At 54.2% G+C, this 16,112-nt stretch overlaps 3 protein-coding genes across 5 annotated transcripts in view; 2 read left to right on the top strand and 1 right to left on the bottom strand.

Moving 5' to 3' along the window:
• Window positions 1-5,539: 5,539 nt before the first annotated feature.
• On the top strand, window positions 5,540-8,267 carry Gpbar1 (G protein-coupled bile acid receptor 1). The gene is made up of 2 exons (XM_005395661.2): window positions 5,540-5,697; window positions 7,094-8,267. Exon 2 carries the CDS (start codon window positions 7,139-7,141, stop codon window positions 8,129-8,131), a length of 993 nt encoding a protein of 330 aa, XP_005395718.1. The 5' UTR covers window positions 5,540-5,697; window positions 7,094-7,138; the 3' UTR covers window positions 8,132-8,267.
• A 223-nt stretch (window positions 8,268-8,490) lies between these two features.
• Aamp (angio-associated, migratory cell protein) lies at window positions 8,491-13,749 on the bottom strand. Of its 2 annotated transcripts, none has more exons than XM_005395659.2 (11): window positions 13,530-13,749; window positions 12,920-13,078; window positions 11,775-11,894; window positions 11,119-11,258; window positions 10,734-10,878; window positions 10,403-10,486; window positions 10,204-10,319; window positions 9,964-10,067; window positions 9,727-9,817; window positions 9,395-9,549; window positions 8,491-8,957 (listed from the first exon to the last, which is right to left on the bottom strand). In XM_005395659.2, exons 1-11 carry the CDS (start codon window positions 13,648-13,650, stop codon window positions 8,882-8,884), a joined length of 1,311 nt encoding a protein of 436 aa, XP_005395716.1. In that variant the 5' UTR covers window positions 13,651-13,749; the 3' UTR covers window positions 8,491-8,881. The 2 variants fall into 2 exon arrangements, with proteins under 2 accessions (XP_005395716.1, XP_005395717.1); XM_005395660.2 differs by having other exon boundaries at window positions 12,920-13,075.
• Window positions 13,750-13,893: 144 nt separating this feature from the next.
• Pnkd (paroxysmal nonkinesigenic dyskinesia) overlaps window positions 13,894-16,112 on the top strand; it is a 73,649-nt gene continuing 71,430 nt past the window's right edge. The window contains exons 1-2 of one of the 2 annotated variants that reach the window (XM_005395654.2): window positions 13,894-14,166; window positions 14,933-15,101. In XM_005395654.2, the coding sequence (XP_005395711.1) occupies window positions 14,100-14,166; window positions 14,933-15,101 (236 nt within the window). In that variant the 5' untranslated portion in view covers window positions 13,894-14,099. The remainder of the gene's footprint in view (window positions 14,167-14,932; window positions 15,102-16,112) is intronic. The other variant, XM_005395656.2, reaches the window with a different exon arrangement.

The raw sequence follows: 16,112 nt of genomic DNA, 5'->3' as shown, positions 1-16,112 counted from the left end.
TGAGAATTTGCTGGGTTTCTGGACTGAGTCCACATGAGAGGAGAAAAGAAGAAGGGACTCCACTGGTGGAGAGGACAGCTCGCCAGTGAGCGCTGAACACGGACGTGCCGTTTCTGAGACAGCCTGCCTGAGTGCCGAAGGACTCCTGAACGGGGCTGGGCAGATGAGAGTGTTTCTGGGTTTCAAGCATCACTCTGGGTATGGCATTTCCCAAAGCGTGTTCCATGGTGTGTGTCTCCAAAACATTTATGAGCATTCAGGTTTGGGTTGAACTAACTGGCCATAGTTCCCTCCTCACATAGCTCTCAAAAGATTGACCCTCTACAGAGCTGCCCTTAGGAGGTGCCTGCCTCACAAATGGTATACTGTCTCCTAGCAGGGCATAATCACTAAAATGAAATTAATTCTAAAAACATACTAAGGAATTACCCAGAGAATGTGGGGGCATCTGAAATGGTCTGAGGGCTAGCCTAATAATTTCTGCCTTCCGGCTTTCCTTTTTTTTCCATTCTGGGTAGGGTGATTTTTATTTTCCAAATTTTTTATTTTGAGATAACTAGGTTCACATGTGTTGTCAGAAAAAGTAACTGAAAATCCCTTATACGTTTCATCTAACATCCCCAGTGCCACCTTGAATGGATTATAGAATTACAACCAGGAAGGTGACATTGGTATGGGCTGTCTACCCTCTTCTCATTTCACCAGTTTTACATAATGTGTCTGTTTTATGTACTTTATGCATTTTTTCACATGTGCAGCTTTGACAGCAGCAATTTTTTAAATGAAATTGTATAGGGCCAGGGGTGAAGCTGTGTGGCAGAGCACTGGGGGAGCATGCGTGAGACCTTGAGTTCAATCCCCAGCACCGGAACAAAATCCAGCAGCATGGGCTGAGTCAATCCTGCCTGTTCAGTATTGATTTGGAGTGTACTTTAGCTACATACACCAGCTTGGCATTGGTGAACTGCTTTCTTCTGAGCCAGTCAAGCAAGTGGACAACCAGGCTGAACATAAATGAGTATATTGAGAGATAGTGACATGTATTCTGGACCCCGTCAGTTATTTAAGGAGGTTTTACGAGTAATTTTTTCCTTATTTGTTTGTTTGTGACAGGGTCTCACCATGTAGTTCAGGCTGGCCTTGAACTTGCTTATGTAGTTCAGGCTGGCCTCAAACTGTGGGTGATCCTCCTGCCTCAGCCTGTCAAGGGTAATTTTGACTAGCAACAGTTTTTCCATCCATGCAACCTCAGAACATTACTCTTTGATAATTTAGAGCTCGCTGTGCTCTCCTTCCAGTCGTGGGAGTCAGTTCTGGAAAGTATTGTAAGTGGCAAAGCCAGGTTGTTTAGAAAATAAGAAGTTAAGAGAAAAGCCAGTAAATATTTTTAGAGTGGGAAATTCTAAGGAACAATCTGATTTCAAGATGGCTTTGTCAAGACTAAGACTGTAGATCATCACCCAAGATTAAGGATGTCACCCATGTGCCCTTTCTGCCATGGGTCAGTGTTACCTAAGTGACTACACTTGCAACCTTATTGATTAATCATAATTTTTGACCCACATTGTACCTGCCTCACGATTTTACTCTGTAAAACTTCCTTTGAGAGGTGGCTTGTTGGCAACCTATTCAGGACCCCTCCTGTCTCAGGAGATGTTCTATTCCTCATTCCTATTCCCCATTCCTTTTCCCAAAAGATACTTTGTCAGTGTTGAAAACCCATGCTGAAGCCAGGCATGATGGTGCACACCCAGCACTTGGGAGGCTGAGGCAGGAGGATCAAAGGGAGTTCAAGACCAGCCTGAACTACATAGTGAGACCCTGTTCCCTTCCACTTCAAAAATACAGTGATATAAACCCTTATTGAGGTGCATCCTTTCCTGGTTGTTTTTTGAGACAGGGTCTTGCTATGTAGTTTAAGCTAGTCTTGAATTTGTACATAGCCCAGGCTGGACTCACAATGATCCTCTTGCCTCAGCTTCCCAAGGGCTGGGATTACAGGTGTGCATCGCCATGCCCACTTCCTTTCTCTTAAGCTGTTTCCAGGACACTTGTGTCCTGCACCTCATCTGGAGACCCTTACTTTCTGTCAGCACAAGTGAAGTCCCCTAGGACTGTGGGAGGAGGGACATCTCACGATGAAGCCTGGCACACCAGGGGCCCAGGCTGAAAGTGGGCTAGCTGCTAACTGGATCACTCACCTGGAGGGCCACACCTGGGAGCTCAGATGGCTTTACATTGGAGCCATGCAAGCATGTAGCAAGGTTTTGGAGAAGCTTCAATTTGGGTCCAAGTTCTGCAACCTAAGAGATCTGTGGCAGAAAATTTCCTAAACTGAGCCCCAAATAGCCTCACGTTTAATTGGACCAATGCCACATACCCCACACGCTTTTTACAGGGGAAAAACACAACTAAATCCTTGTCACATCTTAGGCCTCTTATGCAAGTGTTTTACCACTGAGCTGTACCCTGCAGTCCTATCATTGTAACTTCTGGTGCCATTGAATAAACCTTAGTTCTCTTTAGACGCTGAAGGGGCTCAGAAGTGGCTAGACTAATGGAGGAGTGAAGTCCATCATAAGGCAGGCCTCATTCTGTCTTGGGTTTTCCAGGCCTTCCCCAGGACAGTTGGACTTTCGCTGCTTCACTGGCCCTTATTACAGAGGACAGGCAAGGAGCTAGCACAGAGGTTGGGAATCTCCATATCTGGGTGAAGTAGGACCTGGCCAAGCTACGAACAAAGATCTTGGCTGGAAAGGAAATGAGATTACAACAGGAAGTGAAAGGGAGTGAATCCCAGGAAAGGAAACAGCCCAGCTGCTTGGAGAAGCTGATAACATGGCAGTTGGCATTCTATCGCCTTCGATCAAGCACGCATCTTTATTGTACCCTTGACCCAGCACCTGCCTCCATGTACTCTAGCTGGGTCACCTCGTGGCGAATTTTAGTTCAGGCAGTGCTGCCCCTATCTGGGGATTACCAAAAACTTTCTGTGGCTCTTAGAACCAGAATCTGACCCAGACAGCTAGCCTAGATGTGGGCCATGTTACCCCCTTTTCTGGGCCATGCTGGAAATCAAACCTAAGGCCTCATGGGCTAGGAGTGCACTACCACCGAACTACCACCCTCAGTCCAGTCTGGCCATTTGGACCTAACAAAGACAGTCTCTTCTGCTTGAGGGCTTTCTGAAGCCAGGATCCTGACCAGTCTCTGGGTCGTAGATCTAAGGGACTCATCTGCTTTTGCCTGGTGAAAAGAAGAGCCAGTAGCCAGGGAAGCCATCCAGGGTCCAGGAAGCCCCGCCCCACTGCCTCCTACATTGGTGGAGAGTGAGTGATGCTCACCCACCTAGTACCAGACTTTGGGGGCCAGCAGAGAAGCTCAGACACCCACAGAAATGGCAGTTGGCAAAGGGCCAGAGTCTGAATATATTGGTCACCGCAACACATGCTCTACATCAAAAGAGAGCACAGGGCCAAGACACAGGCAGCCAGATAGTGTCTGGGAATTTGCACCGGAGCACTCCGGGCGAAGGGCAAATGCAGACAGGAAGCAGGGCTGAGCAGGGATAGAACCCAGGCTCCCTGCCTCCCACCCACCCAGTCCTCCGCCTTGGCGTGTCATGCCGATGCCACACACATTGCTGTTTAGACAGCAGCGAGGAAACACAGACATCCTGCATCCCTTGGGGAGGAGACCAGGGCTGGGAACAGAAGGCAGTCTGTTTATTCCTGGCAGCCGTATCCGAGGGGTCCTGCACCCACTTCTGTCAAGACCCCAAGTTGAACTTTCCCAGAGCCTCTGACTTCTTTGTTTGTTTTTGTTTTGGCAGTACTTAAGACTGAACACAGAGCTCTGTCGCTGAGGTACATGTATCCCCACCCTTTTTTGGTTATTTTGAGCCAAGGTGTCGCCAAGTTGCCCAGGCTGGCCTTGAACTTGTAATCCTGCCTTAGCCTCCTGAGTAGCTAGGATTACATGGGTAATCTGAGACACCACACCTGTCTCAGAGCCCCTGACTCCTCCCCAGACAGGCTAGATGGCCCGGGTCTAAGGGCCTAGTGCCATTGAGTTTGAGGCTGGCCACTCTCCTCTTTCCCCTTTCTGTCCCAACCAAAGACCCTCCTCTTCAGGACCCCAGACAGCTGTTCAGGGCTGGCAGAGCCACTCAAGCTACCTGCCCTTGGGGCCTGGGTCTCCCCTAACACAGATGTCCCTTTGCTCTTCAGTGGCAAGATCGTTCCTCATGTCTCACCACCAGCTTTCTTACTGTGGTTTTAGCCTGTTCCTTTCTATTTCAGCCTTGAGTGTGTCTGGCTTCCTGTTCCCCTCACCCCAAAGTTATTCTTGACACAAGGTGGAAACCCCAACCACCACACCTCTTGGTTTCTGTGCCTTGAACTTGCTGATCTCTCTCCCTGTCCTTAGTTTCCTGGGTTTCCCAGTGGCAAAGTATTATCACCTTGCTTTTCATAGGCTCCCTATGTACCTTTCTCCCCGGAGTTCTTGCAGAGGGGACAGGTATAGAGGACAGAAATCTTCACGGTGTTAGTGACAGTAACAACAGCTGACGCTCAGTGCCTGTGTGCCAAGTGCCAATCCATTCCACGAATGTCAGTCACACAAGAGCTGAGTACAATAGAGCCCCGCTTGGAGGTGAGGAAACTAAGGCAAGCGAAGTTTAGAAGTTTCCATTCACACAGCTGTGAAAAATAAAGATTGCACTAAGGATTGCAGCTCTCATTCCCACACCGGCTCGTGCTTCTTAATCATCACGGAGGAGGGAAGAAAGGAGTCATTTGTTGAGATGACCCCTGCATCGAGTGTCAAGCACTGGGGTGTACGTGGTCACCTGTATTACTCCATGACAGTCCCCACAACACTCCCAAGGGGGAAAACAGACCCAGCAGCCGCTTGCCTACAGTGACATCGTCAGAGCCATTTGTATTTGTACCGCATACATAGCCCAGAGCTTGACTCAGAAAATAATTGAGAAAAATGCCAGACAACCCCAGATTCTGAAAGGCAAGACTGGCTTTAAAAGCTGAAATGCCCATCAGGAGGTGGAGGGGGAGAGTGGAGATTCTTGAGCCCCAGACACCCAATCACTGCCAACATCTCAAACACGCACACACCATCGTTTGGTTCACTGGCAGGAACACCAAGCTGGTCGTGCGGTCCTGGCCACGCTGAGTTTAAAAGGTTCATAAAATGGAGATGTATTAGCTGAGGCAGGAGGTGGGGAGGCGCAGTCGATCATTATTATTCATTAACTGGAATGCATTTCCCAGATTAGCTGGGCAGTGACAGCAGACGAGAGTGCTCCTAGCTGGGGAGGCTGCCACCTAGGGAAGGAAAGCACTACCTAGGTGGCATGGTGTTGCTGATGGCTGAAGAGGGGTCACTAGTACAGGACAGGGAGGCGGCAGTGGGGGCCAGGAGGAGTGGCCTCTCAGTGGCTGCAGCTCACAGATGTGACAAGCCCCACCCTCTGGAGGCGGGGCCAAGGCTGATCCCAGCTGCTCTGTCCCTCCCGGAACCCAGGCTGGGACAGAGCTGGGCAGGCAAGCCGGGGCCCTGCTGTCCTGTTGAGGCACTCACTGGCTGGGACACCAGACATGATCTGAAGCCCTACAAGGCTGGAGGCTGCAATCCCGACACTCAGGGTGGCGAGGGACACCTGTCTACCACAGCCATGTAAGTAGCTACCCCTGGCCCTGCACCTCCCCAGCCAGATCCTAAAGAGACCACTGCACTGGTCCAAGCCACCAGACCCTCCAGGGTGTACTCGTGAAACAGCCCGCACCTCACTGGGACATCGCATGTGGGAGCTGATCCTTTCCTTGATGCTGGGGGAGCCCAGGGCTCTCTCGAGGGAAGGCCTGGGAGTCCATCTCAGGCCAAGTTTGGGGTAACACAAAGTCTCATGAGGTTTAATAAAGTTCATGGTGCAGGGAGGAAGGGGAACAGAAACTGGGGGGCCACTAGAGAAGGAAAGATGTCCTGGGTCGTGGGCAGGGAGGAGACTGAGGAAGAGGGAACTGGCTGAGGGGAGGGGAAAGGGGCACAATGGGGCCCCAGGCTCTAGGGGGAGCTGGGAGGGAAGGGAGCATCTCCCTCTGCTCAAGGTGGCCCTGTGGCGGATCCTCTGATCCCAACCCCGGGGAAATGGAGGGTAGGGAAGAGGAGGGAGGAATCCCTTCCTTATTGACTCTGATCCTAGCAACTGCAGCTGCTCCCCTGTTGACAGAGGCAGGAGCTCCCACAGGACCAGGACCCCTCCCCTTGCCCCGGCATGTGGCCATGCGACTGAGAGCAGGGAGCCAAGTGGAGAAAGGGCTGGGACAGATCAGAAACAGAGTAGATGCATCAGAGCCGCAGGGAGGCCGGACCCTGCCCACCAGCTCGTCCCTGTCCTCTGGTCCTGCCTCCGGCTCCTGGAGGCTTGGGGGTCCTCTTCTGGCTGCTGGAATCCCCACATCCCTGCTGAGCAACCCACCACCACCCCTTCCCTCCAGCTCCCAGGAAGGGCCTGTTGCTAGTGTGGAACGGACGAGTCAAGTTTATGGGCTGGAAGTCCTACCCAGAGGCTGCTCACTGAGCTGTGACAGGCTGTGGAGGGCACCGAGAGGGGCAGGGTGCACACCCCACTTGTGCCCCAGATTTGGCCCACAGGAGCCTCTTGTGTGATGCTGGCTGGGAGACCACGCAACACCAGCCAAACACCACCCTCTCCTTGGCTCATTTAGAGTCTGGTGGATGGGACAGGGAGGACGGAATGCCTCGGGTGGGTCCGCCTTTCAGTCTAAACAGAGGCATAAGCACAGCTGCCCAGAGGCCAGCAGATGACACAACGGAGCTGCTGCCTGCTGCAGACTGTGGTGAACTGTCTGAAGGGAGCCACCGCTCAGCTCCCATACAGGGCATCTGTGTTCCCAGACCTGCTTTTCCAAAAGAAACCAAAAATAGGAATTTTAATTGGTAACTAATGGAATAAGTATGTGTTGGCACACAGGCTGTGGCCCAATCTGCAGGTCTGCCACCTCTGATTCATGCGCAGCCCCATCCTAAGTGGCCATCTTCCTCCATCCAGGCATGCCAGCTGCCACTCCCATGCTCTCCCATCCCAAGGCCCACGATGACACCCAACAGCACCGGGGAAGCGCCTGGCCCCATGCCCACAGGGGCCCTGGGGCTCTCCCTGGCCCTGGCCAGCCTCATTGTCGCCGCCAACCTGGTCCTGGGCCTGGGCATCGCCTGGGACCGCCACCTGCGCAGCCCACCTGCTGGCTGCTTCTTCCTGAGCCTGCTGCTGGCTGGACTGCTCACAGGGCTGGCACTGCCCATGCTGCCAGGGCTGTGGAGCCAGAAACGCAGGGGCTACTGGTCCTGCCTCCTCCTCTACTTGACCCCCAACTTCACCTTCCTCTCTCTGCTCGCCAACCTGCTGCTGGTGCACGGGGAGCGCTACGTGGCAGTGCTGTGGCCGCTGCGGCCCCGCGGGAGCATGTGGCTGGCCCTGCTCCTCACCTGGGCGGCCCCCCTGCTCTTTGCCAGCCTGCCTGCACTAGGTTGGAACTGCTGGAGCCCTGGTGCCAACTGCAGCTCCCAGACTGTCTTCCCGGCCCCCTATCTCTACCTCGAAGTCTACGGGCTCCTGCTGCCTGCCGTGGGAGCTGCTGCCCTACTCTCCATCCGAGTGCTAGCCACTGCCCACCGCCAGCTGCAAGACATCCGCCGGCTCGAGCGGGCAGTGTGCCGCGACACGCCCTCCGCTCTGGCCCGGACCCTCACTTGGAGGCAGGCCAGGGCCCAGGCCGGGGCCACACTGCTCTTCGGGCTGTGCTGGGGGCCCTACGTGGCCACCTTACTCCTGTCAGTCCAGGCCTATGAGAGGCGCCCACCCCTGGGGTCTGGAACTCTGTTGTCCTTCATCTCACTGGGCAGTGCCAGCGCAGCAGCCGTGCCCATGGCCATGGGTCTAGGTGACCAGCGTTATACAGCCCCCTGGAGAGCGGCCGCCCAAAGGTGGCTTCGGGTGCTTCGGGGAAGAGCCTCAAGGGACAGTCCGGGCCCCAGCACTGCCTACCACACGAGCAGCCAAAGCAGCGTGGACCTGGACTTAAACTAGCAGTGGGGCCGCTGCTGAGTCCTAGAAGCATCCACCCATCTCGGCCATGCCTTTCCCAGGTCCCCACCTCTCGGGGCAGAGACTCTGCCCCTATTAAACCCCACCCAGGTGGAATAAAACTTCTCTGGGTTTTTAAGGGTTATCTCTATTGATATCTCCAAAAGGAAAGCAGGTGGAAGAGCCCCAGAGAGAACCTAAAGACAGCTGCTCTCTCCTGTGGAGAGAAGGAGATTCCACCTCCAAACAAGCAAGCAACGGAGGAGGGTGGGCTCACAAACCTTGACCTCCAGCCTCACCCCCACGTGGCCTTTGCTAGTTCCTCCTCTGTCCAGTCACCACAAAATCCACACAGACACTGCCTCTGGGAAGTATATTTTATTTACATTTTTAAAATCTGTAACTAGTATCTCTTCCTCCTTTCCATCCCCAGAGACTTGGGAAGGGAAAGAACGGGAACCTCAAAGACCTACTCCCCACATACAAATATTTACCCCATGGCTCACACCAGCAAGTGAAAGAGAAGAATCACCCTCCCTCGAAGTGCCTCAGGGCTGGGCGAGGGGAAGGGAGCGCCCGTGGGTGGGTCTAACAAGGAGAAAAGGACAGAGGGGCAAGTCAGCTGAGGGGTGGGAAAGTAGTCCAAGTCCCCTCCCCTCCTTTCCTCTGTACCCTGCACCTCTGCTGGTGGTGGGGGACGGGATTCTCCCTTTATCCCCTCAACACCAGACACCAGGCCAGAGGCTGCAGTCCTTAACGGTCGGGTCTCTGGACGCAAAATACTTTCGCTTTGTGGTCACCTGAGGTGGTCACCACCAGAGAGGCATCTCTGTGGACAGAACGCAGGGGATGAAGTGGGTAAGGAGCCTGGGGCCCAGACCCAAGCCCACCACCGCAAGTCCCCACTGCCAAGCACCGTGGCCGCTTCTGGGCAACCAGCAAGGGTACCACAGGAGGAGGAAACTCTGTTGGGTAACGGAGTGGCAGCAACGGAGCTGAGGGGATGAGAGAAGCAGTCTCCACCTCCCACCCCATGGCTGAGATGTGAGACCCAGGAGGCCAGTGTCAACCGCGGGGATGGGGCTGGCTCAGAAGTGATGACCCCCTGGGCTGTGAACCCTCCGGCTTTCCAGCACACCTGCCTCACAGACTAAAACCAGGTCTTGGGTCCACCTGCCTGAGAACCTCCCACCCCCAGCCCCCCAGAGGCCCCCTGCTACTCCACTTTCCAAATTCACAGATCCCAGCTCTACCCACTTCACTTACTTGCTGAGGGCAAAGTCCAGGATCTCAGCGGTGTGGCCCCGGTAGTCAGTGAGCAGGCGGCCAGTCCGGGCGTCCCAGAGGCGCACGACGCCATCCAGGCTGCAGGTGTAAACCACGGCGGTGCCGGCCTCCCACAGCAGCTGCACGATGCCCGACTGCCCGGGGTATAACAGAGGCAGGGCAGAGGTCAGGGGTGGGTGAGGACAGACATCTGCTCCCAACACTCAGGGAGGGACAGAGAGAGGGTCACAGGAAGGACCAAGCAGGAGCAGGTCTGAGGCAGATGGTTCCCAAGGCCAAGGCTTCCTTACGGCCATGAGCACGGCCCCTACCTGGTGCTGACACTGGTGCCTGAGGGTCTGCGTAGACAGGTCATAGATGGCCAAGGTTCCATCTAGGTAGCCAACAGCCGCCAGAGGCATCCTGAACAGCGGGGAGCACCAAGACAGCTCCTGAGACCCTGGACGTGCGTGCCCGCCCTCCCTTCTGGTCCCCCAGCCCAGGGCCTCCCGCAAGCCTCCCTCTCCCCAGTCCCTCTGGTCCCCAGGCCCAGGCCCGCTCACACTCACACACTGCAAAAGCCCAAGGACTCCACTGAGTTGGACTCACTCTCCTCCCCTTCTCCCAGGTTGGGCTGGGAGGCCACGGTCTCTGGTCTAAAAACACCTACCACCTGTCAGCAAGAGGAGATGGTGAGACGAGGCCGGACTCTCAAGAGTCCAGCAGAAAGGAAATGCAACAGGAGTGGAAAAAAAAAGGCAAGAAGATTTGGAAAAGCAGAGGCCCCCATGGACTCTGGGTCCACTCACCTTGCCGGTGGTAGCACTGACCAGCTTGGCCTGGCAGTCCACAGAGCCAGTAAGGATGAGGCTGCCATCCTGATTGGTAGCGACACAAGTCAGAGGGCCTTGGTGACCCTCGGTCCCTGGGATGGAGCAGTGGAATATATCAGGACTGAGTCCTACCCCAGGCTCACTGACCTCTTCCACAAATTCCCGCCTCTGATACCTTTCAGTACGTGGATGGGGTTTCCCTGCTTCAGGTCCCAAATCCTGATGGTGCCATCTTCATAGCCTACCACAGCTCTCTTCCCTAAAGGGCCAGAAATAGCAGTGAAGAGAACACACAGGGCACATCAGACACCCAGCAAGGGTACTGGGGGAGGGGAGAGGACAGTAAGGGAACAGACACTGCCCCAGGAACCGCAGGGAAAACCCAGTTCACAGCTGCTGGCCTTGCGTCCCAAAGCAGGCCAAGTCTGCCCAGGAGGTGCTCAGGGAGGTACATAACCCTGGTCCACCTCTGCACCCAGTAAGGGACACTCAACAGCTGCTCTCACCGTCAGGGAGGACACGGCCACAGGTAGCAGGGCAATTGGGGCCCTGGAAGGTCTTGCAGTCACCATTTGGGACCTTCCACATCCAGGTGTTGCCATCGGCTGTGCCCGCCAGTAGGACAGGTGCCCGAGGGTGCCACTCCATCCACTGGGCAGAAAGGAAGGGTCAACACAGAGGCCTGTCATCACCTGGCAGCCTCTCCGTAACCCCTCCAAAGGTTTCCCTGTCCCTGGGGTCAGGGGGAACTTTACAGCTGGAACTTTCCAGGTACACACACTGCTGCTGTACCTTGGGGTACACTGGTGCAGTGGAGGTGGGACTGGCCCCCTGAAGCTCTCACCACTACCCAAGGTCCCACAGAGTTGAATCCCACTCTAAGGATCTCACCTCCAGGTCTCCTGCTTCGAAGGACCAGACTTCCTCCTTGGTGTCTACCTGCCACACTTTCAAGAGACCACTCATGTCCCCTGTGGCCACCAGGGTGGAATCATGACTAAAACCAGCACAAGTCACAGAGTCTTTATGGCCTGCAAAGAAAAGTGGGCAGAGAAGAAAACAATAAGCTACCTAGTGCCGGGGACACATGCACCAGGTACCTGGACCCTTAGAAGGTCCCAATGGTGACAGCAAGACCTTTCACACAGGAAAAAAAGACATGTGGGTCCCAGCAGAATAGGTGACCAAATTCTCTGCAGCTCCCCAAGAGAGAACCTGCTAGCCCCGACTCAAGCAAGCCAGCCTCCTACGCCTCACTCATCCTGTCCCCTCCGCACCTCCGCCTGAAACCCCATGTCCTTCCCTCTGCCCACTTACCCCGACACCAGTGTCAGCACCTCTCAGCCCTTTCCTTGACTCCCTGGGGAATGTGCCTACCCCTGTGCTTAAAGAGACTATGTGATTATTCTTTGTGTTCCAGGGGCCCATGCCAGAGCTGGCACTAAACAGAGGTCAGTAAAAGGCTGTCAGAAGAATGCTTGACCACTGCATGCCACCTACTACAATCTCCAAAACTACACGAAACCCCCCAGCCAGGTCCCACTCACCTGCACACGCAAACAGCAGCTCCCCATCACTGAGTCTCCACACAAAGGCTTTGTCATCTTCACCGCCCGTCACTGCCAAGGTGTTGGTCTTGGGGTCCAGGCTCACACAAAACACGGATGCTGTCCCAAGAGATAAAGTATTCCAAGGGTGAGGGGACGGCGCTCCCACCAGAGTTCTGTCCTTTCAGGACCTTCAGGAAGCCCACCCCTTTCACCCCCAACAATGTCTTCCCTCTAGAAGCAGAAGGATACACGGAAGTTCTAAGTTTCAAGCATGAGATTATTAGAGAAATCCTTCCCTAAACCTGCTGAGTTCCCAGTCCTTCTCCAGGGCAGATCCCTTACAATTCTCTTCCCCTACCTCCCCCACGGACAAGATGTGGGCACTTGTGCAGGGCTTACCCTTGTCACTGGGGGGTGCCACCAGGCTGGACCCACACAGCAAGGAGAGCATGTGTTACTGGCTTCTTACTCAGAGTTTCTGGTCAGACTACGTAGAATATACTCAAAATGTATACTTAATTACTTTTTCCGATTTTGTTTTCTCAGACAGAAGCCAGGGTCTTTGCACTGAGCTGCATTCCCCGTCTATTTTTTTTTTTCTTTTTTTTTTTTTTTTTTTGGTTTTTCTCCGGTACCGGGAACCGAACTCATGACCTTGCACTTGCCAGGCAGGCGCTTTTGCCGCTGAGCTAAATCCCCAGCCCCTCCCCGTCTATTTTTAAATTTTATCTGGAGACAGCATCTCACTAAGTTGCCTAGGCTAGACTCAAACTTTCAGTCCTCCTGCCTCAGCCTGGCCCTTACAGGCATGTGTCACCATGCCTGGGCAAAAAAGTACTTTTTTTTAAAAACTATAAATTACCTCTAATTTCCCTTCAGTTGACCTTAACTTTCATCAAAGGCAAGTGTTTTTAAAAAAGACAAAAACCCAAAATGGTTTATAAAGGTGGTAAAGCGGGAAGCAGGAGACGCAGGATTTGAACTCGTGTCTCAACTGACTCCAATACCATTCGACCACACTGTGAGCTCTTGCAGGACAAGGCCAGCAGCTTTCCTATCTCTCATGAGGTCTGCAGATGGCAAACCCGCTGCGCTCAAATGCCCACCTGGCCTGAGTCAAAGCATTCACCTCAGAGGCCTACCTGAGTGCAATGCAAAGGTGACCTCGCTGTCATCGGGGCCCTCCATACTGCCGACCACCCCTTCCTGGGGTTCCAGAACCCAACCCTCTTCATTGCCCTCTTCTTCTTCTTCCTCTTCCTCGAAGTCCACATCTTCCATCTCCTGGGCCAGATCATCTGCTTTGGGGAAGGTGTTAAAATGTGGGGTTTGGGAGACGTAAGAGGGATGGGGAGAAGCCTAAGTGGACCACAGCTGGGTAGGTCATGTGGCCAGAGGCTGAGGCGGGGTCGGACGAACGCGGTGTAACGGGAACACGAAGGGCGGAGGGGGCTGCGTTGGGGGGAAGACGGGAGGCGAAGTCTGAAGACCTGGGCTTGGCCCGCGACCGTGTGTGAAGGGAGGGCCGAGGGCATGATGGGAAGGGGGTGTGTGAGGGGAAGGGCCAGGGGAGGCGTCAGGGAACCCCCACCCCGCCGGGCCTGTGAACTAATGTGGGGGTGGGTTGGGGGCAGGGAGGGGGGTGTCGGCAAGCGTGACCGGTGGGGTGTAGTTGGGGTGGGGGGGATGCAGGGGTCAGAGGCCAGGGGTGAGCGCCTCCTGTCCCCCGGCCTGGGCAGCGGCTGTTCTCACCAGGGTCTGGCGGGCCGGGATCCAGTTCTACCACCTCGATAATCTCTTCATCACCATGGAAGCTTAGAGTCTCCAGCGGGGGGGTGTCAGCGGCGGCTCCGCTGTCGGATTCGGACTCCATGCGGCGCAAGCGACCGATCCACTTCTCCGGGCCCAAACGCCTCCCAGAGTCAGCGCTGCGCGACGACGCGGAACTGGAGCCCCTCCTCCCGGGAGGAAGTAGGCGTAGGCGATCCCCCGACAGGAAGAGCGATGGCCGCTCGACCAATGGAGACGGAGGTTGTCTGGCTAGAGCACCAATCACAGGGTAGAGTTGGGAGACGGGGCCGAGGCGTGGCAGAGAGAGCCCAAACTCCGCCCAGGGTGACTCCGCCCCTAACAAGAGGGAAACAAGCGAGCGTGCGCGCCTCCAGGGTCTCCTGGGAAGGGTAGTTCTCCCGGGCCCGATCTCTTAGGCTTCTGGGAGATGTAGTTTCTAATCTGTAGGCGGGACGGAAGGAGCGGGGGAGGCCCCTTACGCAAACTACAATTCCCGGCGGGGAGCGCGCTGAAGAGGGGCGGGATCTGAACATGGCGGCGGTGGTAGCTGCTACGGCGCTGAAGGGCCGGGGGGCGAGAAATGCCCGTGTCCTCCGGGGTAAGGAGAGGGACCCCTGGGAGGGCAAAATTGCAGGAGATCCCGTGTCTATCACATCTGCACGGCTATAGCGGGAAGTCAGGGCTGCCAGTTCCTCCCCACATCTCTCTTCAGCATCTTTAAGAGTCTGGGGGGTGAAAGATGCTCTGTAGAGGTCACCCAGTCCATTCCTCTGCCTTCGGATTACACGACACTTCTGGTCCTGTACCAAATAAGAACCCTGAGACAGTCTTTAGGCTCCCGCGCTCCCGGTGTTTCACACTCACCGCAGTGCAGAGGGAAAAGCCCTTGGCTTCTGAAGGCTTGGATTCTAGCCCTGGGCAATTAGCAATTTGACCTTGGGCGAAGCAGTTCGTCACTCAGTACTTCAGTTTCCTCTTCTATAACAAGAGGGGATGGAGTAGTCTACCTTTAAGCTCCCTTTCCGTGCCAAAATTCTGCAGTTTTAAAACCTTCCCTGGATTTCCTTCGTACGTCCTGCGTGAATCCCTCTGCAGTCCTTCCCATCCTGTGGTCTGAAACGAAGAACGGCGAAGCTCGCTCTCCTGGAACCAGGGTGATGAGCCCGCAGTGACGTGGAAGTGGCATCCAAAGGTGCCACCTCGATGGCGATTTTCCCATTTCCTTATGGATTCTCCCTAGCACTTGTTACTCCAAACTGCAGTAACTCCCCTTCCTTAGATTTCAGCTGCTCCTGCCCAGCCCTTACCCACGTCCTGCTGACTTTCTCGTTCCCCGTACTGACCTTCCTTACCTCCATCCACAGGGATCCTCTCAGGAGCCACAGCTAACAAGGCTTCTCAGAACAGGACCAGAGCACTGCAGAGCCACAGCTCTCCAGAGAGCAAGGAGGAGCCTGAGCCCCTCTCCCCTGAGCTGGAGTACATCCCTAGAAAGAGGGGGCGGAACCCCATGAAAGCTGTGGGACTAGCCTGGTGAGTTTTAACTATCCTTTTTCCCACCAATAGGGGTACACCCAGGGGTGGGCAGGACTCTTAAACTTCTGTAAGTTTCATGTGATGAGCTGAATCCAAGGTTGTGGAAACAGTATTGCTGGGTTCAAGGAATGAAATCTCAGGAGTGGGAAAAGGGAGATCAGAAAATACGTGGAATTGGGGAGACTGAGTTTTCTTTTGGGTGAACTGATCTGATTTGACTCGAATTTGAGTCAGATCATCTTCCCTTTTGGGAGCATGGGGTGACGCCCAAGTGCTAGTAATTAGTTAATTGAGATCTTGTGAGGTTATATCAGTTGTGTGGTAGCTAGAAGTTGTTCTGTATATTGATGTTTGGCTCTGATTCTGGCCTTAATAAATATTTTTGATCAATATTAAAGGAAAAGGAGGCATACTTTACCATGTACAATAATGTTTTAGACTTTCTGAGACAAATACTACACCTTCATTTCACAGAGGAGGGAAGTGAGACTCAGGTAGAATTCACAGTGGGTCTTCTGATTCTGTGCTGTTTCTGCCACGCCAAGGCCACCCCCACTAACAGTTACTCAGATGAAGAGGAAAAAGCCAGGTACAGTTGTGCATGCCCATAATCCCAGCACTCTGGAGACTGAGGCAAGAGGATCATGAATTCAAGGCCAGCCTGGGCTACGTAGCATGGCCTTATCTCAAAAAAAAAAAAAAAAGAGAGAACGAGAGAGGTTGAGGATGTAGCTCAGTAGTGGAAGACATGATTAGCATGCAGAAAACCCTGGACATAATCCCTAGTAAGAGGAACAATGAGGGAGGTGCAGAAGAGTCTGGAGGGGATAGGGAGCAAGTTAGGTAGATGGACTTTTGCTCAGACTCAGAGAACGAAAGAGGCTGGTCTGCCTAGAGAATCATGCACAGGCTATACTGGGCCTTTTGGGCCATGCCTAAGAGTTTAAGCTGTTACAGGTCCTTAAGCAGGACAATAGCAGGATCTGGTTTGCCTGGGTCCCTCCCAGC

Source organism: Chinchilla lanigera, unplaced genomic scaffold, assembly GCF_000276665.1.
Source record: "Chinchilla lanigera isolate Chin_1 unplaced genomic scaffold, ChiLan1.0 scaffold00052, whole genome shotgun sequence".
In the NCBI taxonomy this organism is placed as follows: domain Eukaryota; kingdom Metazoa; phylum Chordata; class Mammalia; order Rodentia; family Chinchillidae; genus Chinchilla; species Chinchilla lanigera.
Note: the sequence above shows the minus strand (reverse complement) of the source record. Positions and strands in the feature narration are given on the sequence as shown.